Raw genomic sequence first — 23,186 nt, 5'->3', positions numbered from 1 at the left:
CTTTCCCTGAATCCCAAAGAATCTACTTGAATTTTTTCTCATTGCAAAAGGCCTTGCTCCATGTTTTGTCCATCTTTCCCTTCATTGTATTCTCTTCCTATCCTGTTCTTGGACCAAATCTGTTTTTGTTCCTGTGGACAGTGAGCACAGGTATAATGAAGTGGGGTGAAGAACAGTCACTTACTAAGAACCCACTACACCCAAAACAGTAGCTATATTTTGTATCTCCTCCTTTTTCCAACTGCTTAGCTTACTGCCTGTAGTCACTTACTCAACTAAAGTAAAATGAGGGTTTTTTCTACTTAAAGCCTGCATGGGGGAGCTGGTCTTTGCTACCTCTAAAGTGTGAGCTTCTAAAAAGCCAAGTAAACCCAGTAGGGAGGCCCCACAGATGCTGGCTACTATAAGAACCCTAAGCAGCTGTAAAAATGGACTGCTTTCTAACACCATGGTAAAAAGTAGGGTTTCTCACGCTGCCCAAAGAGGATTCTCCCCCACCCCATCCCACTAATAGAAAGTATTAGCTATAACTTTTATCTTTTTTTTTTAAATATATTTTATTGATTTTTTACAGAGAGGAAGGGAGAGGGATAGAGAGCTAGAAACATCGATGAGAGAGAAACATCGATCAGCTTCCTCCTGCACACCTCCTACTGGGGATGTGCCCGCAACCAAGGTACATGCCCTTGACGGGAATCGAACCTGGGACCCTTCAGTCCGCAGGCCGACGCTCTATCCACTGAGCCAAACCGGTTTCGGCTATAACTTTTATCTTAATGCAAGAAAAGGAAAGGAATTCACTTACTGCAGCACATGCTTAATGAGATTCTTCTAGACCAGTGGTCAGCAAACTGCAGCTCGCAAGCCAAATGCGGCTCGCGAGCCGCGGTTTGCCCCTCTGTTGACTGAGTTTGCCGACCACTGTTCTAGACGAGTCATTTTAGAACAAGTTGCTTAACCTTGAACCAAATTTACCCTCAGTATTTGGATTGAGAAGTGAACCAAGTCACCATAACTTGCTACTAAAGGTTCTTTCTTTTCCCTATAAACTATATTGAGGGACAGGGTAGCCTATGGGTTAGGAGTAAGGATGCTTCAGACATCTGAATACCAGTGCTGCCAATTCCTTGCTTGTGCCCTGAGTAAAGCTACCTAATTTCCAAGCCTTAGAATCTCAAAAATGAGGATGCTATGCTAATAGTACCTTCCATGTGGGGTTGTGGTGACAAAAGGCATGAGGAGCACTCAGGGCAGGAATTAGCCATGCTAACATTCAAAGATTGTCATCGCTTCCTCTCTGCCATCATGGGAAAGCTCTCTATTGCCTTTGACCACACATGGACACCGAGTCCACCGCTACCTAGATGACTAGACCTTTACCAAGGTGAAACCTGAGCAGCCTAGGCAGGGTTTGCCACAGCTAATATCCTTGCTCTGTCCCTAACCAGCTGTGAGATCAGGAGTCAGTGGCCACCTCTCTGAGCCTTGTCTATAAAATGGGGACAGCAAAATTACCCACCTTGAAGAGTAGCTGTGAAGATAACTGAGATGATGGCGTGTAAAACACTTAGCACTCACACACTGGCTCTTAGAAATAAGGAGTACCAGCAGAGAACATGGGATAGAACTCAATGAGCACAACGACCAGCAGTATCCTGGATGAATAAACAGGAAAAATGAAGGCTATACCAAGGTATCTGAGGCAAGAACTTGACAGAATTCCCTCCTCTTGGGAACCACGGTGCCTCTTTGGGAGCTGTTTTACCGCTCCTTCTGTTGGGAGGAAGAGATGGGGAAGGAACAAGTAAACAAGGAAACCTGATTTTTAAAGTCATATGCTCCTAAGATCTAAACTGCCACCATATCCTTTTCAGGTAATGGCCCTCCACATCTGTGGTTGCTTAAATTAGCAGATGCGAAACCCAGAGATATAGAGGGATCATGTGTGCATCTTATCTACTTATGAAAAAAATCCACAGATAAGGGAACTCTCAGTTCAAACCCATGTTGTTCAAGGGGCAACTGTACTATGTGCCAGAAAGCACTTCACATCCATCACCCTGCTCAATTCACCTCCCTGGGAAGTAGGGCCTTTGACTGGTCCAGTCTTTGGGTGAGAAACTAAGACTCAAACATGTAGTCACAGAGTCACAATGATAGTAGCAGAGCTGGGAACTGGCCTTGAAGTCAATGCGCACCATGAAGTTAACTCAGCACAGAGCTCAAAGGAGGCAAGACAATGTCTGTCAGAAGAATGAGCAGGCACTTCTTTTCTGTTAATGACAGGAAATGTGTTAGTGGCTCCCAACTTGTAATGGCTCTTGTCAAATTTCTGCAAAGCAAGTCCATTTATTCTGAGAGCCAATTTTCTTCCTGATATATTCCTGTTCCTGCTCCAGACACCACACAGGCAACAGGCAACTGCCCACGGGAGGGTGAGGTAAATGGTCACGGCAGCAGGTTCCTTTCCTCTTTAAAGAACGAGGCATACTGACCACCCTCGCCTCCTCACCCTGGATAATCTCTCTCCGTCTCAGAGGGAGAGCCCTCAGAAAACTGGGTTAGGAACTCCAGCTATTCAGGAAACAGGAAAGATAATCTAGAATAATGAACCACCACATTCTTAAAACAAAACACTTTATTTGATGCAGAAATTCTAAAAGTACAAAAACAACATTTTGCAAATGTCAACTGTGATCTACTGTCACCTATTCAGTTATGTACAAATCGAAAAAGACATTGTTTTCAATGTAAAATAATGCTACAGTCTGTCAGTGCTCACTATTCCACCAGATCCCACAAGGGACAAACTTAAAGATGAAACAAAGACAATGGCAATAACCACCATGTTCCACAGGCTTTCTCCCAAGAATGTGCTAACAGGGAGCTTCTGTAGTAGGAAAGGAAAAACTAACCCTGAAAACAGAAGTTACCTACTCTCTATCAGTGGTTCGCAACCTTTCTAATGCCGCGACCCTTTAATACAGTTCCTCGTGTTGTGGTGACCCCCAACCATAAAATTATTTTCGTTGCTACTTCATAACTGTAATTTTGCTACTGTTATGAATCGTAATGTAAATATCTGTGTTTTCCGATGGTCTTAGGCTCTAGAGCAGCGGTTCTCAACCTGTGGGTCGCAACCCACAGGTTGAGAACCGCTAGCAGGGTCACCTAAGACCATCGGAAAACACAGATATTTACATTACGATTCATAACAGTAGCAAAATTACAGTTATGAAGTAGCAACGAAAATAATTTTATGGTTGGGGGTCACCACAACACGAGGAACTGTATTAAAGGGTCGCAGCATTAGGAAGGTTGAGAATCACTGCTCTAAGTGAACACATTTGATTTTTACAAGTTTTTTCTCTGTTCACACTCACTTTTTTTTCAAGACAAAAAAAACAAAACACCCTTTTAAAAAATAACAGATGATTACACATTAGTATAATCCAATGGTAATTTTTTTGTCGAATGAATAGAGCAGTCAGCTTTGTCTACATCACTTACAAACAAAAGATTGCTTCTTTGCATCTGAAGTTTTATATGGCATAAACCAGTCATAATGGTTTGCTTTTGTTACGTCTTCTGGGTGTGAAAACACAGTGCTTGGTCAATTCAGAGCCATGGCTGCAACCTTTTAGAACATAAAAAGGCCCCGTGGGGAGTCTGTGGTCCCAGCTGAATTTTGGAAAGGAACCAAAGAGCAGGAAAGACACTAACCAAAATTCCCAAGAGGTCTTCATTCGACCTCTCTGCAATTTAGCCCTTAGCAACAACTGTCTATCTCACCAGTGGTCAAACTGAAGTCTGAACCATTTAATATTGTGAGTCATAAAGGTAATGTCTAGAGATATAAAAATAAAATCCAAAATTGGGAGGAGTAGCTGCCACTCAGAAGGTAAGAGCTGGTCTTAAAGAGTGTCTTGAAGAAATTCAGGAATTACATTAAACACATTAAGAATGTGCACCAAATGTTTAAGCACGGGGCGGGGGAGAGTGGGGGGGGGGGGAGGACACATATGATTAAGAGTACTGCCACCAAGAAAAAAACGGTAACAACAAAAACGGCAATCAAACAATCCCCAAATGAATATAGGTGATACATCATTTTATAAAGTGCCATTAAATTTTTAAGTAGTAAGAGAAGCTGGGCACAGAATTTCCTTGTAATCCCCATCCTGAGCTTGGCCTTCACAAAGCACCAATGTGAATAAGGCCCCTCATTCTATTTGGGCAGCTAAACTGAGTGTAAAGCTGAGAAACAGAATAGCAGGGAAAATTACTAAGTCCTTGGAAAATAAGAGCTATGAAAAATGGCTTAAGTAGGTGGGATTATTTATCATTGAAATAAAAACTCCAGGGGAATGACTTCACTATAGTTTTCAAACACAGGGAAGGTGACCAGCTGTTCTTTTTCCACTGCATACTGAACAAAAGAAGGCTGGTTTGAATTTCTATAGGGAAGACGTACAAAGAACTATCTGATCAGCAGGATAGGTTACAGAATCTCCTTTGCTGAAAATCCAGAATCCCATCCACAGCCATATGTCTGAAATAATTCAGGTGCAGCCTTGTCTGTCATCAGGGGGGGGAGCATGCTAGATAACCCAAACTTTCACCAACCCCCAAAAGTCTGAAATCGGAATCAGAGCTATTGGCTTACAGTCAGATTTCCTTTTGTTTATTTTCACCCTGAGCCTGGAAAGGAGGAGATATAGCAAGGATGACCCAATACCCCATGAGGACTCCTACTATCTCAATACCAAAAAAAAGCTTTTCTTGGTATATAATTTCACACCTCCGAACCAGAATCAATTCACAGGTCATTTAAAGCAGAAGACAATGCAAATACCTGGCTCTAGTACACACTGAATTCCTTGCCCTATTCCCCACAATGCCTGCTTTTCCTTATTCAGTCTTGGCCTTAGCTCAGAATTGCACATCATCTAAAAAATTTTTTAAACCAAGAGCTAAAATTACAAATAAGGTCCTTCAGGTTGTATGGTTTAAGTGAAACTGTTTCAAATGTCTTATTTTTTAACTGGGAGAACATAAATCTGATTTTAAAATTAACAACTGGCTTGTCTTTCTCTGAAAACACAAAATGTAAAGAAAACAATAAAAACATTTCAAATACATTCACAATCATATCACATTTCTTTGGGGAAGCAATGAGGGAAAGCAGCACTCCAGCTACTGACTGCATTTAGCAAGAGCATTTTCTGGTGGTACCAGAAATCTGTAATTACCATGCATGCTTTTCATTTCAAATCTTATGAAGCAGAGATTGGTGACAAACTGGCAGCTAGTGGACCAAATCAGGTCCACCCATGTGTTCTGTTGGGTCTGAATGCATTTTAAAATGTTTTATAATTTAGTTGCCAATTCTAAAGAAATCAGAATTTTTCATATAAAAACCCAAATTCTCAGCTTCTCTTGAAAGATGGGAAGATCAGGAAACACTGTGTGCCACAATTGCCTGGAGTACCTGCGACCTGTAGGTAAGAGAGGAGCCCTTCAGTTTACCATGGTCCCCACCATGCCCTGTCTCCCTAACACTGAGAGGACATGTCACTGCCATTTATAATCACACCTTATTTATCATTACACCTGGCCTGCTACACTGGTGCCCCGTAAAGACATACCATCTTATTAAATAAGAGTTTTCCCCCACAAAATAGAAAAGTCTAATGACCTTCACATTGGCTTGTCCACTTCTCTCCAATAAAGACATGAAGAGTAATTCCTATCTCTAGGAGAGCCAAATTAGTGTTCAGGCGGTTGCAGACTGCTGTAGGGTTTTCTCTCTTTGGGGAGGAGGGTATGTTATATCTTCTCCAAGAAAATAGCTGTTTTTTCTTCTTTTTTTTTTTTTTTAAAGAAAAGATGCTCAACCCTTTAGGGGAAGGACTCTGAAAAAAATCACATAAACCCACATTTTTGGAGATGGTTTTCCTGTTTGTTTACCGCTTAAGTCAGGAAACCTGAGACTAGAGGTTGGTTTTAAAAAAAAAGACACATGTGGCTATGAAGACTAAACTTTGACAAACATACCTGAACTTAAATTACTATACATTGGATTCCAAAGATGTCAGCGTTGCTAAAGACATAATTTTGAACTTCTGATCTGGCACTATCTTCAGTTACTGTTTATGTGTCAAAAACTCTGCCTCATAACTTTATAGGCTGCCCATCTCATGTTTGTCTCAAAGTATTATTACCTGGCTGAGTCACTGACCTGGGCCTGGATCTGAATTACTTCTTTCTAGAGATCAGTGTGGTTCAAAGGCCCAGGACTTGGCCCTCTGGAGTACCTTATGCCGACAGTGTGGGTGGGCTGGTTTCTCCTAGGTGGTCCCTTGTAGTTGACCTGAGAGAAGAGCACACCTTGATCTGGGCTTTCTTTCACCTCTCTGATCACTTACTCTCTTGGCAAAGATGACTGTGTCAGATGCTAAGTCCTTTCTGTAGGGTACTGTGAGTTAAGATAAACAATCTATCTTCAACTACCTGCAGGCTTCTTGGTAACCTGGAACCTTGGACTTACACTTGTCTTCCTGTCCAGAGGACACCATCTAAATTAGCTCTACAAGCCGCTGACTCTCAGGATTAAGGACTTCAGATCATCCCTATACTCTACTTGTTTCCCCAATGTCTAAAAGCCTGTGACTTACAGAAACTTTATCTGAATTCTGGCTTATCATTTCCACTGTCCAGAACAATGTGAGAGTCAAAAAAAATGGAGCTCTGCTTAAAACAGATGTTTTGCCTTAATCTACAAGGCAATTATTCCCATTCCCAGGATGAGATGGGGGGGAGGAGGAATAGTGAAACTAATAAGGCAAAACAAGGAAGTTGGACTTCTCAACTTATTCTGAGTTGGACATTCCCAGTGTACAACAGTTTGATTTTGTTGATCACAAATATTGAAAATAAGTGCCCAAACCTTAAATCCAACCTAAAACAGTACCTGATATTTGGACTAGCACCTTTTTTCCCTTCCATTTTCATAAGTGAGTTCACTTAGCAAGCTCTCTGCCCACATTAGGAATGCTCCCCTGACCCCATCCTCCATGCTGTCACTGGGGCCACTTTCTCATAGATGCCTCATTTCACAAGCAAAGCTGAATATCCTAAAAGTTGCCCTTAATAGTTCCTTTGGCGCATACACCATTTGGTCTCAATAGAAATCTCTCTCATAATGTTCGTATGTTGGCAAGTTTGAACTGCCCAAGCTCCTTCACAGGCATGCCGAGGATGGGATGGCAGGACGGTCACATGTGGACAGGAACTCTGTGCTTGTCCTCTATTTCACGGTGACAAACATGGAACATCTCTTCTCCAACAACATGCCTGGTTTTATGGGGGAGGCAGTTCTGCTGCTCACTTGTCTCTCCCTCAGAGCAGCTGCAGGAAACTCGATGCCAGAGAACAGACAATCACGTACCTCTCCCAAGAAGCTGCCAGCTGCCTTTACAGAGCAGGAAGTGTGGCATTTGCATCAAAAATATACACAAACCTTTTCTTTCCAGGAGCATGTAATCTTTCCCTTCCCCACCTGCCAAGCATGTGCTTGGAAAGAGAAGTCCTGCCCATCCCACCTCCCACCCCTCCTCGGGATGTTTCTCAGCATCCCCTTTAATATCAGTCCTTTTTGCTGGTGTCAAAAACATGGTCCCTGGTGTAAATGCTGAGAAAATAGGATGCCAAATCCAACAGCATCTATGAAAAGGATGCTCACACCCCGAAGGGCACAGGGAGGAGAAGGGAACTATTTTCCCTTTGGAAACAGAAATTCTATAGGGAAGTCATTCATAAAAACAGAGCATTTTCTTTTTCTTTTTATAGAAAATTCTTTCCTTCTAAGCTCCAAATAGCTGTTTTCGGTAGGAAGGAAGCACGAGAGATAAATCTTTCATTGGGTGAGTACAAAAGAAACACAAAGTGAAACATGAGTCTCAGGCTGGGTTGTGGGGAGAATACTTTCAGATTCAAGAACTTAGTGATTTCAGGTCCCATGTCTTCTTTAGACAATATTTAAAGAGCACATTCATCTTTGGAACAGTTCCCTCCTTTTCACCTTCTTAAAAAGAGGTTTGTCATTAGTCAAAACCAGTTCAGCAGATTAACTGGCCACCACCTCCCCACACTGCTGTATTTCAGTGGATTCTGACCCCAAATATTCTGGACACAGCTTTTTAGACCAGAAGCCAAATGACACATGAACCTCAACTTCCAGTACTAGAGTCCAGTTGTTTATCTGTCTCTCAAAAATAAAATTCCAGGCACCCCCATCTGAGATACAGCGCAGTAAACGTAGCCCAGGAAAGCTTGACAGGCAGATCGGGCCCTCACGTGATGCTACTCAGACCCAGAGGTGGTCCTGGGAGCTGAGCTCTGGTGCCATTGCATGTTGACCAGCCCAACTCAAGTAGAATAGTCTAGACAGTCATCCTGGCCCTGCAGCCCCCACCTCAGCCAGCCACGCCACCCACAAATACATAAACACTCATTTTATAAAAGGTGATTATATATTCAGTCACCTTCTTGACCTTTTAAACAACCATAGCATCATAAGTTCCACACCTAAAGTGGGCAGGAGTATCATCTCTAATGACATGGGTTCCAGATAGACTGACACTTGATTTCTGTGGTTGTGAAGATATTAAAAGTGCTTTTTCTACAAAGCATTTCAAATCAAAGTAGCCAACAATGAATAGGCAACGTTTGCAGAGATAAATTAAGTCTGAACGATCAGTGCAGGTATTTTCCTGTTTCTTTTTATATGTTTCCTCTCTACCTCTCAGTATTGGCTCTAACCCAAGGTCTGACCCACCATGGCAAGCTGTTGTCAGATCTTATGGACATGCCTTTCCGAGCTCCATATGGTTTTAGAAAATTGGAGACTTTGCCAAGATATCTGTTAGAGGATAAGGGCAAGGAGAACAAGTACTGGCACGAATTTCACTCCAAACATCCTCAGCTCCAAGTGGGCTACACATCCAGAGAGATGAGCTGGGGAACCAGAGAGGCGGCAGCTAAAGTGGCAATGCTTAGACTCTTCCATTTTGTTACAAAGGGGCGACTGCGTGGAGTTCACCAGTGTAGCTGCAGCAACCAGGTTCTGCTTTATACACCCCAGAGATGAGGAGCTTGGATGGAAGGGCAGGAGGGTCCTCCTCACCTAAGGAAAGAAGAGAGAGCAGAGACACAAGTCATTCATTACACCTCACTAGACTGGGCACTCAGACCAGAAAATGGCAGACCCTGGGTTTGGACTACAGGCTTTAGGCAAGTGAGGCAGGCATCCCAACCAGCTCAAGCTGCTAAGAGGTCCTAGTTCCCTTGCGGTGAGTCAAGGGTTTGCATGCCTGACTCCAGCTAGTCACAGGCACATTAAGGATGATATAGCATCCTGCAGGGGCTCCCTGGGGAAATGGGGCCTCCCATAGGGCTCTACTTGGAGCCTGTGCTGAGCTGTGGGGAGAATAATGCATCCCTGAACCCAGGTTCAACAGATATGGCTTTAAAGACATGGGGATAGTGAAGAGTGCAAGTCCCAACAAAGATCCAGGTCCAGGACGCTCATCTAACACTGTTGGGGACCACTGCATTTTGGTATTCGGATGTTTTTGGAGTTTAGGAAGGTGGTATAGTGCACATGTTGTATATTACATAACATGGAACTGGGCAGTTCACCGTAATTTAGCATCAGTTCACACATATGAACATTCTCATTACCTGGGAGCAATTGAAACTATCAATGCAGTTGTGTTACTTCCCATCAGGTGTCACTGCCAAACAGGTTGGGCCTGCATGGGAACGGACCCACTGGCACTTGGGGCCCCCGCCTTACCCAGGCCTGAGGAGGACGACACGCTCTCGGTCAGCGAGGACGTTTCTGTTTGGTCCGCCGAGAGCCCTTCCATGAGGGGCAGAGACAGCTCGGAGGAGGGCACGGAGGAGTCGTAGATGCCCGAGTCCCGCGGCATGCCCGAGGCGCCCATGGCCTTCCCGGCGCGCAGCAGGGGCTGCAGGACCGGGACGCCCACGGCCTCCGCGGCCTCGTCGGGGCCCAGCTGCTGCCCCTCTGGTGACCCAGGGGCCGGTACCTCAGCCTTGAGGTCACTTTCGGGCCCCAGTTTGCACATGACGTCATTCAGCACCAGGCCCGAGTCGAACTTCTCCAGGACTGGCTCCTGGCAGCGGAGCGGGGGAGGCTGCGAAGGCACAAACTGCTTCTCAAACCAGTCGGGCTCCTCGTCGATGAACTGGTGCATGTTGCAGATGGCCACGTACAGGGACCGGCCCGCCTTGCTCCGGAAGTAGTTCCTCCTGCTGACGTGTCCGAGCTCCGGGAGGCCGTGGTCTCGCGGGAGGCTGTGGTCTCGCGGGAGGCCGTGGTCTCGCGGGAGGCTGTGGTCTCGCGGAAAGCCGTGGTCTCGCGAGTGCAGGTGGGAGCAGAGCTGGGGCAGGTGGTCCATGAGCTTGTACTTGGTGCTCAGATCCAGGACGCCAGGCACGTCTCCCTCGCAGGAATAGTCGAAGTAGACTGCAATGAACTTGCTGAGCGCCGCCGAGGAGCTCTGCTTGGCCTGGCGGAGCTTTTCGGCGATGGCGGACACGGCCACCAGGAAGAGCTCCCCTTTCCCCGAGCCGCGGCCGCCTCCTTTGTGCTTGTAGTTCTTCTTGTCCACGAAGTACTTCATGCCTTTGGAACAGACCACGATGATGAACTGGGACTCGTGGATCTTCTGGATGACCCATTCTCTCTGCCCTTCTCGGCAGAGGCTGAAGTCTTCCCATAGGTCCAGAGCCACCTGGAAAAACAGGACCCACACTCACTTATACAGCCTGGAGTGTCGCGCAAGGATTGTTACAAAAGGGCACATCAGCCCTAGCTGGTTTAGCTAAGTGAATAGAGCGTCGGCCTGCGAACTGAAGGGTCCTGGGTTTCATTCCAGTCAAGGGCACATGCAGGGGTTACTGACTTGATCCCCAGTGGGGGGTGTGCAGGAGACAGCCAATCAATGATTCTCTCTCATCATTGATGTTTCTATCTCTCTCTCCCTATCCCTTTCTCTCTGAAATCAATAAAAATATATATGTTTTTTTAAAAGGGCACATCATCTCTCCCTTAATCATTACAAGCTCTAAGGTGACCTGGCCCCGAGGAACAGCTAACAGTCCATGGGTGACGGTCACACAGCAGACCCTCTGCATCATGCCCTCGGTTTAGCATAATGTGGGGTCATTACCACTCCTGTCCTACACGTGAAAAGACAGAAGCACAGAGCTTCTAGCAATCTGCCTAAGTCACACATCGTGTGAGGCCCTCAAGGGACTTATCAAGTGTGATGCAGAACATTGAAAACGTAGGCCCTGGGGTTGGTTTACCTGATGAATGAGGCTGCCTACATGGGGGGCAGGTCCCAGAGAGAAAGCTGGAAGGTGATGGAGGGACTTGGGTGAGGGACCCCCAAAGTGGGTTGAGAAATGGGGCTCAGGTCTGGATGTCATAGTCACCCACAATGTTGGATGACTCATATCCACAGAGTATAACTGACAAAGAGGACCTCCCCAGCCATCTCAAAGCCATGCTATTTACTAGTTGGTCAATGGCTGAAGAGGAGGGTGAACTGCAGTAACATGGCCATTATGGTTAACTCATGAGTGACCAGCACTTCCCACCATGACTTCTCAGTGGTCACGGTCACATCCATATGCGGCCTTTAACCCCAAAGGGGGTCTGGTAGGGAGATTGAGGATGGGAGAAGAAAACCAGGCCCCCTCATAGGTTTTCACCTTCTCAGACCATTTTCATCTGATTCTACTGAAATCATCTCTTGGCAAGTGTATCTTTCTCCTCCTTTCTTTTCTTTTGCTAATTCTCACCCAAGGATATTTTTCCATTGATTTTTTTTTTTAGAGAATAAAAGGATGAAAGGGACAGGGAGAGACAGAGAGAGAGAAACATCAATATAAGTGAGACACATCGATTGGTTGCCTCCCGCACGTGCACCAACCAGGGCTAGAGATTGAGCCTACAACCGAGGTACATACCCTTGACCGGATTGAACCCAGGACCCTTCAGTCCGCAGTCAACACTCTATCCACTGAGCCAAACCAACTAGGGCTTCTCTTCCTTTCTATAGCTCAGAAACTAATTCCCGATGGTTAGGCCCAAACACAACAGCCACAGTCTGTTGAGGGGGGAGGGAATCTAAAATGACTTTGCCTTCTGCTCTACGGTGTTACCAAAGTGAAGAAACATCTATCTATCCACTTGCTGAAAATAATCCTGAATTGTCTTACACATGCCCTAATTCTTCCAACGTTATAAATTTTAAAGTCCAACAGATTATATACCAAGCATTTTGTAAAATGTTCCTATACTTAATCCAGCAATTCCATTTCCAGGAATCTGTCTTTGAAAAATCATTAGAAATGAGGCCATATTGAAGTACTGAGATGTTTAACAATTTGAAATAACATGGATCACGTGGCTGTTTAAAATGGCAGTTTACATAAAGCTGCTAATTGTGTAAAAAGTTATTAAAATGAGACAGAGAAAATAACTCCGACCTATTCAAAATGCAAAACTGTGTGTATGACTTCATCTAGGCAGAAAAAGACTGGAAGAAAATACACCAAATATTAACCATCATTCCTCATTTCTCCAAGTGGGGATTACAGGCCATTTTTTGTCATATTTTTCTAGTTTCCAAATTTTCTACAGTATTACAATTGTTTGCTGTTGCTTTTTAGCACATGTGCTAATCTGCCAATCTCTCTCCACCTTCCTGCATTAGGAAACCGGCCCAGCCTTGTAAATACGTTTTTTGACACTAGGGGGCAGTCTCACCACATGGAGAGATTCTGAGAAACCCGCCAGCAGGCACAAATAACCCAATTCTTGCATTCGTAAGAAACGTGTCCATGAGAGCCTCAAACTTCGCTCTAAGATTAACACTATATCATTATAGAATAGCTACGTATAAATAGCTTAACTCGAACAGGTAAGAAACCAGAGCAGACCATTTGAGCACTTGATGCATTATTTTCCCTTCTTAGCAAAGCTCCCCCACATTGTCAAACCTGCTACTTTTCTTGCCCTGATCTCTTTGACTTTCCAATGCTCTGTCGAGTGACCACCTCTCCCCACCCCCACTACATGCTCCCAGGGCAGCTACCATTTGTCCCCATACAACTTCCTGCCAGGTGGGTGCCACTCAAAGCTTCTGAGCAGGAGTGTGTCAGGGATAGAACTGAGCATGAGAAAACAGTTAGTGCTAGTGATGAGTAGAAGAGACTGGAAGAAGAGTGCGAGGCTGATCCCAATTTGGGAAACAGGCACTGCTGGAGGGCAGGTACCACCTAAGGAGGCCTGGAGGCAGGGACAAGGTGGCCAGGAGAGGGTGCAGAGCATGTGTCCCACCCGCCCCCCAAGGTAAGAGACTTGAGATTCCTTACCTCGCAGCCACAGAAGTCCTGGAGGAAGTAAGCGAAACACTGGACAACGTTCATATGATTCTGGCCATCTTTACTGGAATAGCAGAGGAAGACCTTCGGCCGCGGCCGCAGCCTCTCTCTGGGGAGTGCCGTGGTGTAGGTGGAGGACTCAGAACTCTCTTCATCTAAATGTGAATATATATTTTCTAAATTTGGAAGAGAAGATTGATAGCTATGAGCAACGCTTTGTCCTGTTCTCTAAGACTGGGGACCTAATGTTATCTTCAAGAAACAAGAGGTGACACGTCCACACAGAGTCCAGGAGCTATATGGCCTCCCAGATGCCCGCCTGGAGGGACCAAGCACTCGGGCTCTGCCCCTTGGCAGGGACACACCACCCACATACCTTGTTGCTTCTTGCGGCACATCACAGTGAAGAGTGTTGCGAATGCCGATATGACGACCAGTGGCACAGTAATGGCAACAGCTCTGATGGGCCCAGCCCACGGGGAGTGCACTGGGAAATTCCAAAGGGAAGGCTTTTAAACTCAAGCAGCATAACAGCTTCAAAGAGAAACTGTGTTTTCTTTTTCAGTCTAAGCCACATAACAGGTTCTAGGACCCCCTGACCACCTTCTCTACTATTGGTTTGGTAATTTTAAAAAGGATTCATTTTGAAGAAACAATTCAACAGTCTGCTAACTGTAAATACCTTTGAGTGAGAATTTTGCCTAAGGAAACCTCCCACCACCGCTTTTCTTCTGAGGACAATTGACTATTTATTTAGTTCCAGAAGACACACACCACACTGCCTTTGATCTTCCAGGCATCCACTTTAGAGTGGAGGGAAGTCAGGTTTGATGGAACAGCCCGCAAGAGAAGCTCAAGTTTTTGTTGTGTTTTGTTTTTGTAAAGCATTAGGTACAGATACCTTGGTATACTAGAGTCCAGAGCCAACGTTTCAAACAAAAAAGTCTTACCTGGCTTTAAAGCATAATGCACCACTTTTCTTGTTGTATTAGTGTCATCCACCAGCTGCAAAACAGAGGATGCTATATTATTATTTTAAGTGATAGCATCTCAACAGATTTCATGCTTTTGTCATCCGTGGGCAGTGTGGGCGGGAGGAAGGAGAACGGGGTGAGGGAAGGGCTGCCGCCTGTGATCATTTACCAGCGAGGTAGACACTAATGGTTAGACACATCTCTGCTCTACCCAGTCAAAAGTCGTGACTTCTTCATGAATCCAAAGGTTGTTTGTTCATTGATGAAACCAGCTAGTGATTCCATGTTCTAACAACTTTCAACTGAAATGGCATCTTACCACTGATCTTACTGAATGCTTTAAGAGGGTGTGTCTGCTCAAAACCACATATTGCTACAGAGTAATGCAAGAACTAAGTGTTTCTACCAAAATGTTAAGACATGTTGGCTGTCTTTGAATAGGAAGGATATGGACAATTTTTAATTTCTCGTTCTATTTTTCTTTTACTCCTGTTTTTGCAATATGTTTGATACTGGAAAAGAAATTACAAGAAGAAAAGAAAAAATTCTTATCATTTACATGCTCTTTTAAGCAGAACTTAGAACTCATGTAAATTTATACAGAACAATGTCAGCAGAAACCTGGAAAAGTATAGGCAGATGTAATGGACATAGCTTTTGCTTTGCTGTTTCATTACTAAAACAAGACATTTTAGAAGCTAAAGTTTTAAAAATATACCTTTGTAAAGAAGAAGGAATATAGAAGTTTTAAATCATGATTATGTGGACTATATGGTCACATAAAAATATTTATTTTGAAATATTTAATAAAAAAATCAAAGATCAATTTCATATAAACTTTTTTAAAAGCATGTTAAGGACCATGTAAAAATATAACTGCACACCTTCAATGGCTTGAAATTTAGTGTTATAAACAGCTGGGATTTTAAATGAACTGGACTCATTCTGTAGAATTAATAATAGGGCTTTCTTGAGTTATACGTACCTCAATTATATAATCACCTGGAGATACATTTTGAAGGAGGCAGCTGGTTGTCTCTGTATTTTGCTCCTGTAAAGAAACAATACTTTTAAAACTTGCTTCTTGGATAAAGGTCATCAGGACCCCTCTGTTCCCCCAGAACTGAAGATCTCATATAAACTTTTTTTTTTTTTTTTTTTTCAGGAGCCGTCAATGAGATCAGGAAACAACTGTGCTTATCTGCCACATTATCTGAACTTCACTTTGATAAAAGGCCTAGGAGAGCCTGGGACCCCTGTCATACTGCACATTTAGCTGCTGGTACCCTCAGGAATATTCTGTTTGGAAACAAATAAACTATGTAGTTAGAATACCCTTTACTTAATAAAAGGGTGGGGAGAGAAATTACCGCCTGTGTTTGTGTTTATTTGCCATAATTCTAACTTGAGCAGAAGGTCCAAGGAAGTGATAGCCAGCAGGAAAGCACAACTGCACACACACAGGAGCATGCAGGAAGCCGCTGGGGTCTCCCACCGCCACTAACCACCTCTCGGGCTCCAAGGGGCGTCCCCGCAGCCCCGTGAACTTCCATGACACCTTTCCTACTCCCTCTGACCGCCTCCAGCGTAAGAACTTGGTTACTGAGTTTCTACTTAACCTTGGCCTGTGTGGAAATCAGTAGCCACTGAAATGCTAGCGACATGGCTCCTACATGTACTTTTTCCACTTACAGCTGTGTGACCTCAGGTTCCCCATCTGTACAGTGGGGGTGACAGCAGCCTCTGTTACCCAGGGTGGTAAGGCTTCCATGAGCATAAAGCTTGGTGGCTGCCACACAGTGAGCACCTGATTAATGTTTGAAATATAGAAGAGCAAACTAGAAATGCTTCATTACTTTGGTTCCTTGGTAATATCCTTACCGGGCTACATCACCACCGGGATAGTTGGGGTGGAGGTAACTGGGGAGTGAGGGATGACGGCAAAATGGTCTGAGACACACCCAGGGATAATATTCTGGAATATCTACCAACTGCTGAGAATCAACAACACCTAATGCTCATGCTGAACCATCCAAATTCCAGGGGCTCAGGGGTCACTTTAAAACACAGAGTGTTCCTTTACGTACACCTAGTGGCCCACCTGTTTACAGGTCTTTCGCTTGAAGGGTCCCTCATGCTTGAGTTTGTAATGAAGATAGAAGAAACGGAAGCCAAAGGTGTGTGGTGCGTGGTTGAAGGACACCTGCATATCCGAACCGTGCTGGGTGATATTCAGGTTCCGAGGCTTCCAGACTGGGAGGAGAAAGGACCCAAGTGAGCACCCCAAGGCCACCCGACACCACCAGGGTGGCACCACGTCGAGACAAGAACAGCTCTACTTACAGGGTTTGCAGGCCAGGTTGTCCGGCTGTAACAACAGGTCACAGGCTGTTAACAGAGATACATATTTTTGGTTATAGGACAGTTTGACATTTTTCTTGCCCAACAATTCAACAAACATAAATATATGGCACTGGGTGCTGCTGGGAAGAGTATGAAATACATCGATTCAACACTGATTTTCAGTGCAGTTCAGCTGTATCTTATGAAAACTTAAGGGCAGCAGGAGTGTTCGTGCTACTGCCACATGGAGCCTGCTGTCGCTGTAAACAGCAGTGACGCTGGCCCTGGCCCCTGTGGAGGTGTTTGGGCACAGGAGATCGAAGTGAGCCTCTTAACTGTCTCTGGCCATTTTAACCGTCACCAGCATTCTAATTTAAAATCCTTCTGAATGAGTCTGAAAGTGACATCAGGCATTTACTAAGGGGTAGTAGCATCCATGCTGAAAACCAGGCACTGAAGCCAATATTTTAACGATTTCAATGCAATAAAAACACAGTGAGAGAGGCCAAATAGCTAGTTCAATATGCCATGTTGCTAACCCAGGGAGAACCTTCTAGAAAAGGTCCATACAATTCTAAGAAAACCAAAGGCAGCCTCAAGGTCACTATACTGAAATAGTGATAAACACATCTCCTGCCTCCACCTCAGACCCAAATAGACACACTGACTGATTCCAATGGGAAAAATTAATCTTAAATTATGCCAGCTGGTGTGGCTCAGTGGTTGAGCGTCAACTCATGCACCAGGTCACCAGTTTGATTCCTGATCAGGGCACATGCCCAGGTTGCAGGCTCGATCCCCAGTGGGGGGGGCGTGAGGAGGCAGCTAGTCATTGTTTCTCTCTCATCAATGTTTCTCTCTCTATCCCTCTCCCTCTCTGAAATCAATAAAAATCATACTTGCCCATCCAGCATGGCTCAGTGGTTGAGCATCAACCTATAAACCAGGAGGTTATGGTTCGATTCCCAGTCAGGGCACATGCCCGGGTTGTGGGCTCGATCCCCAGTGTGGGGCATGCAGGAGGCAGCCCATCAATGATTCTCTCATCATTGATGTTTCAATCTCTTTCTCCCTCTCCCTTCCTCTCTCTGAAATCAATAAAAAAATATTTTTTAAAAAAAAACATACTTAAAAAATTATGCTAGGTTTGATTTAGGCAAGTTTTTCATGAACACATGCTTTGGATCCTCCCTCTGGTTGTTATGTATGAGGTATCAAGAGATATTGTTAGGTGCTAATGGTCTTTTCCCAATGGAATCTTACTTAATCAAGAAAATGAGTCTAGCGGGTGTGGCTCAGCGGTTGAGTATCGACCTATGAATCAAGAGGTCGTGGTTTGATTCCCAGTCAGGGCACATGCCCAGGTTACGGCTTGATCCCCATCAATGATTCTCTCTCATCTTTGATGTTTCTCTCTCTCCCTGTCCTATCCTCTCTGAAATCAATTTTAAAAAAATGTTTTTTAAAAAGAAAATGAGACCAATTATTATAAAATAACTTTGCTGCACAGAAGACAAAAAAAGAAAGACAGACTAGAAGAAAACAGCCAGAGTAAGAGTTCCGCAAAGGGGACACTGATGAAGACTGGAGTTGAGAATAAAAGCACACGGAGGAGGAAGATGGCAACCAGGTCACACAGGAGGGCTTGTCGGATCCTCTAACCTGGAATGCCAGACTGAACGGCTGATAGGAAGGCAAGAGAGAACAAGCAGCGGTTCAGGGAGATGAAACACACACCGTGTGCAGAGCAGATGAAGAGGAGGCCAGGCAGCAAAGGGTATCAGCACAGTTAGGGCTGGAGAGCGTGGATCTGAAGTCAGACTTCTGAGGTTCCAGCTCCAGAAAGCCCTTTGACCTCTCTGTGTGTGAGCCACATCTCATTACTGAGATGGTAAGATTAAATTCTTTGTAAGGTTGTCACAGGGTAAGCTGGGTTAATATTTGGAAAGCATTTAGAACAGGGCCTAGCACACAGGTGCTAAGTAAATACGTAGAAAGAATAAATTTCCAGGAAGAGGTGATCTCGGGAACATTGCTTAATTTTCTTAATCTAACCCTGAAAACGACAGGGAATCACTCACCGAGGCCACCCTCCTGAGGACAAAAGATGAAATCATTTCATGCTTTACCCCAAAACCAACTTATACTTCTTATTCCTATTTTTTAAAATATGTTTTATTGATTCTTCAGAGAGTAAGGGAAAGGGGAAAAGAGATAGAAACATCAATGATGGAGAGAATCATTGATCAGCTGCCTCCTGCACGCCCCGCACTGAGGATTGAGCCCACAACCCGGGCATGTGCCCTGACCAGGAATTGAACCCTGACCTCCTGGTTCATAGGTCAAGGCTCAACCACTGAGCCATACCAGCTGGGCTTATTCCTATTTTTTTTATCAAATGGTTTTAATAAATGACTAACAGCATCCTGGGCCAAACCTCAATTCTAAAGGTTGCTTTTCTGGATGTTTTTCTCTGCACCATGCTGGTTTCAGACCAGTAACTGGTGGGTTCTTAACCACAGATCGGTTGAAAATTAAAAGCAGAAGTGTCACCATGGGAACCAGGCAGAAAGACCAAACTCACCTCGGGTTCTGAAAAAGAAAGGGTGATAATTGCTTTCATTTTTAATGGAAGGAAAAGGAACAATCTTTACAAAGTAATCCGTCTCAAACTTCATATTCAGGAAAGGTTGAGATTCCATTCCCTAAAAGGGAACAAAAACACATGTGACGTCATGGAGAAATGACCCACCCTCCACCTACCCAGGAGAGCTCGGTCTTCCCGGACAGTCACCGGACACAGCTTCAGAGCTGGGGATGGGTCTCACAGAAGGAGGAAGTCAGGGCTATATTTTCTGGATCCAGTTTAGGTTTGGATCCCTCACTAAACATGAAGATCAACAATGCCGTCTGTTCTTTGGCAAGAAAGCCAGAGCTTGTTAACTCTGAACTTCGAAGATGGTGGGGAGGAGCCCACATACACTCCCGGGACGGCTGTCCAGCACGTAACCCGAGAGACGTGTTTACCAGCAGAGGTGCTGGAGGCTGCTCGGGGAGCGTGCAGCAGGCTGGCGGTGTTGCCCGCCATTCTCGCCCACCTGGGCAGGTGGGGCGGACCCCACAGCCCCTCCTTCTCCGGTTTCACAGACTCTGAATAGCCCATTCAGACCCCGGAACAATGGTCTTCAGGAGCACATTCCCGCGTGCGACTCACAGTTCTTTTGAAGCTACTGTTGAGCTGCTTCGGGTCCTTTAGAATCAGTTGCTGGCACTGTCTTCCCTCTGACTTCAGCTCCTCCAGTATTACCCGAAATCCTTTTAGGAATTCGATGCCTAAGCAAAGCAGAATGCTTTTATTAAAGGTGGTCCTAATTACTTTTGAACACACTTTCCTTCCTCCAAGATTATTGTCCTCTCCACCTACACAGCAGTTAAAGGAATTCTTACTCTGGCCAGCACATCTGCATTTACAGGAAGGAAAAACACACCCTCTGCATCCCTCTGGTACAGGCCAGGTGATCTTCTCTGCCACACCATCACTATTAGTTAGCCTCTAACCCAGCCAGCCTTTCACAATTGCCCACTGCCTCTGTGACGGTAGGGTTCCAATGCTTAGACTCAAGTCACAATTGGTCATAAAAAGTCTGCAGTGGAATACAGAATTTCTAGGTCATTAGCCAGGGTGTATTCAACTGATAAATCACCGGGCTGACTAGGGACTCTCCCCAAACTATGTTTCCACTTTAAACTTCAGTCCTGTATTTGCTGGCATGTTTCAATGAGCAACATACAAAATTCTCAACAAAGTGTGTGTCTGCACCCAAGGGGTTCCTAGGCTTGAGATTAAATAGATTGCGAGAATGCCAGTGTGATTTACAAAGCGGTTCTTGCTCTAATCTTGCCTGAAAGGCGGGCACCCAAGAGCTGCCCAGTGTGTGCTCTTCATACAGCACAGAGGCCCCAGACGCCCACAGCGCCGCTGAAAGGCGCCGGCCCAGCCTCCCGCCACCTGAGCTTCCCCCGCTACACGTCGGACTAGATGCTTTCAAAAGGATTAAGCTCTGATGTCCACAAGAGCCAGCACCGGGCTCTGTATCCCATGGAGACTGGAGGAGCCCAACGGCAGCTGGAGGTCCCCCCAGCCGGCCTCAATTGGCACGATATCGATTTCGCATTCTTTCTGCACACTAGACAAGGAGACGTTTTCAACCCTTCCCCCCCCAGGGCCACAGTAATTACACAGGATGCAATTAACCAGGTGGGAAAATGATGGATGGCAAAGGCCAGGGAAATCTTTTTCTCTTTCGAATAGGTTCTCCAGTCCTGTAACTATTTGATTAAAAGCACATATTTAACGGTGGGCCGGGCAAAGGAACGACAAGTAGAGCTTCCTGTTTTAGGGAGTCTGCACATAGTGTGTGCAGGTAGAGACTCTGTTGTATTTCAAGTACAAAGCTTCCTGCGGGGGTGACACCCAGCTGACCAACAGCCCAAGGTTCGAACTTACTGACAAGATCCAGCAACTATTCAGTAGATCTCACAGAACTCGGCTTTTGAGACTCCTCCTCCCCAGAATTTTTAAAATTTTTTTTAAATTTTTATTAATTTCAGAGAGGAAGGGGGAAAAGAGATAGAAATATCAATGATGAGAGTATCACTGATTGGCTGCCTCCTGCTCGCCCCACCCCCAACTGGGGATCGAGCCCGCAAGCTGAGCAATGTGCCCTGACCAGAAATCAAACCTTGACCTCCAGGTTCATACGTTGACACTCAACCACTGAGCCATGCCAACGGGGCCTCCCCAAAATTTTTTTTAACAAATTCTTATAATTTATATTAAGATTTAATTCATGCAATGCCCCCTAGAACTACTACTTTAACAAAAGCCAGGTAATGAATATGATTAAAGACCATACATGTCACAATTACATAAAAATTAATGTAATTAATTACATTAATGTACAGGGTGGGAATGGGTGGATCTAGTCCTTACTATTATTATTTAATTGATTTTAGAGAGAGGGTAAGAGGTAGAGAAAGAGGGAGAAACATCACGTGAGAAAGAAACATCTATCGGCTGCCTCCCGTACGTGCCCCAACCAGGGATCGAACCTGCAACCTAGGTATGCGCCTCGACTGGAAATTGAACCCACACCCTTTGGTGCACAGATCGATGCACTAACCAACTGAGCCACACTTGCCAGGGCTCTAGTCCTTATTTTTAAAAGACCTGCCAAGTCTGGGAGTGGGGGGAAGAGACAGCAGATGTAAATCTTAAATCACAGTAACACCTTTATCACAATTCTGTTAGCAGTTATATTATACTAGAGGCCCAGTACACATGAGATCCGTGCCCTGGGGGGATCCCTCAGCCCAGCCTGCGCCCTCTTGAAGTCCGGGACCCCTCGGGTGATGTCCAACTGATGGCTTAGGCCTGCTCCCCGCAGTCAGACATCCTTAGCGCTGCCGTGGAGGCGGGCAGCCATGCACCTGGCTCAGGGCTTCTGGCTGAGTGGGAGCGCACTGACCACCAGGGGGCAGCTCTTGCGTTGAGCATCTGCCCCCCTGGTGGTCAGTGCGCATCATAGCAACTGGTTGTCCTGTCATTCGGTCAATTTGCATATTACCCTTTTATTATATAGGATTGTAGTTATATAATGTTCAGCAATTTTATAGGACAGCTTCCCTTACAGGAACTTATTTACCCCTTCCCATCACTTATGTCATTAAATCCTCCTAACAACCATTAAAAAAAAAAGGTATTATTTTCCCCATTTTATTGGTGAAGAAACTGAGGTGTAGAGATACTAAATGACTTGCCCAGGGTCACACAGGAAATTAAATGGCAGCGGTAGGACTCAAACCCAGAATACTCTTAACCCATATGTTTTTCTGGCTCCCAAAGAGCTTCCTTGACAGAACCTCAGAGAAACAGATAGGACCTGTCCAGCCTCCCCCCCGCCTCCCTCCCCCAGCCAAATCATCATGCAGGTAAACTACAACCTTCTGCCACACTGTGCCACATTTTGGTTTCCTACCATCAGCTCACATCTCTTCCTTTCATCCTAAAGAGGGAGCCTGCAATTCATCAGGCCAACCCCTTGGCCATTTAGCCTTACATGGAGCGACCACTTCCCTTTTATCCACAGAGAATGTTTGTATCTTTAAATGTTGAGATAATGTTATTTTTGGAAACCCAGTGGGTTCAGACCCAGCAGTACTGACATGGATAAGTGAGTCAGGCCCACCAGTCTGACTTATCCTCCCTCTCCCTGCACTCACCTCTCCTGCACTCTGGTTCTTCTGAGATTTATCCCATTCAAATTTTAAAATTCAGACTTTATTTTATTTTTCCCTTGGCCAGATTTTTTTTTAAAATACTAA

General features: G+C 45.0%; 2 protein-coding genes across 3 annotated transcripts in view; both read right to left on the bottom strand.

The window, feature by feature from the left end:
* Positions 1-896: 896 nt before the first annotated feature.
* DNASE1L3 (deoxyribonuclease 1L3) overlaps positions 897-23,186 on the bottom strand; it is a 969,732-nt gene continuing 947,442 nt past the window's right edge. The window contains exon 9 of the transcript XR_013960937.1: positions 897-921. The gene's annotated coding sequence lies outside the window, so the exon portion shown is untranslated. The remainder of the gene's footprint in view (positions 922-23,186) is intronic.
* The window catches only part of IL17RD (interleukin 17 receptor D), a 62,523-nt gene continuing 45,217 nt past the window's right edge, over positions 5,881-23,186 (bottom strand). Inside the window, exons 4-13 of one of the 2 annotated variants that reach the window (XM_080672542.1) lie at positions 20,017-20,135; positions 19,387-19,507; positions 16,803-16,847; positions 16,561-16,712; positions 15,445-15,510; positions 14,436-14,490; positions 13,862-13,972; positions 13,477-13,661; positions 9,860-10,823; positions 5,881-9,187 (exon numbers count right to left, since the gene is read on the bottom strand). In XM_080672542.1, the coding sequence (XP_080528668.1) occupies positions 9,075-9,187; positions 9,860-10,823; positions 13,477-13,661; positions 13,862-13,972; positions 14,436-14,490; positions 15,445-15,510; positions 16,561-16,712; positions 16,803-16,847; positions 19,387-19,507; positions 20,017-20,135 (1,931 nt within the window). In that variant the 3' untranslated portion in view covers positions 5,881-9,074. The remainder of the gene's footprint in view (positions 9,188-9,859; positions 10,824-13,476; positions 13,662-13,861; positions 13,973-14,435; positions 14,491-15,444; positions 15,511-16,560; positions 16,713-16,802; positions 16,848-19,386; positions 19,508-20,016; positions 20,136-23,186) is intronic. The other variant, XM_080672543.1, reaches the window with a different exon arrangement.

Source organism: Plecotus auritus (assembly GCF_963455305.1).
Source record: "Plecotus auritus genome assembly, chromosome: 6".
NCBI classification, from domain to species: domain Eukaryota; kingdom Metazoa; phylum Chordata; class Mammalia; order Chiroptera; family Vespertilionidae; genus Plecotus; species Plecotus auritus.
Note: the sequence above shows the minus strand (reverse complement) of the source record. Positions and strands in the feature narration are given on the sequence as shown.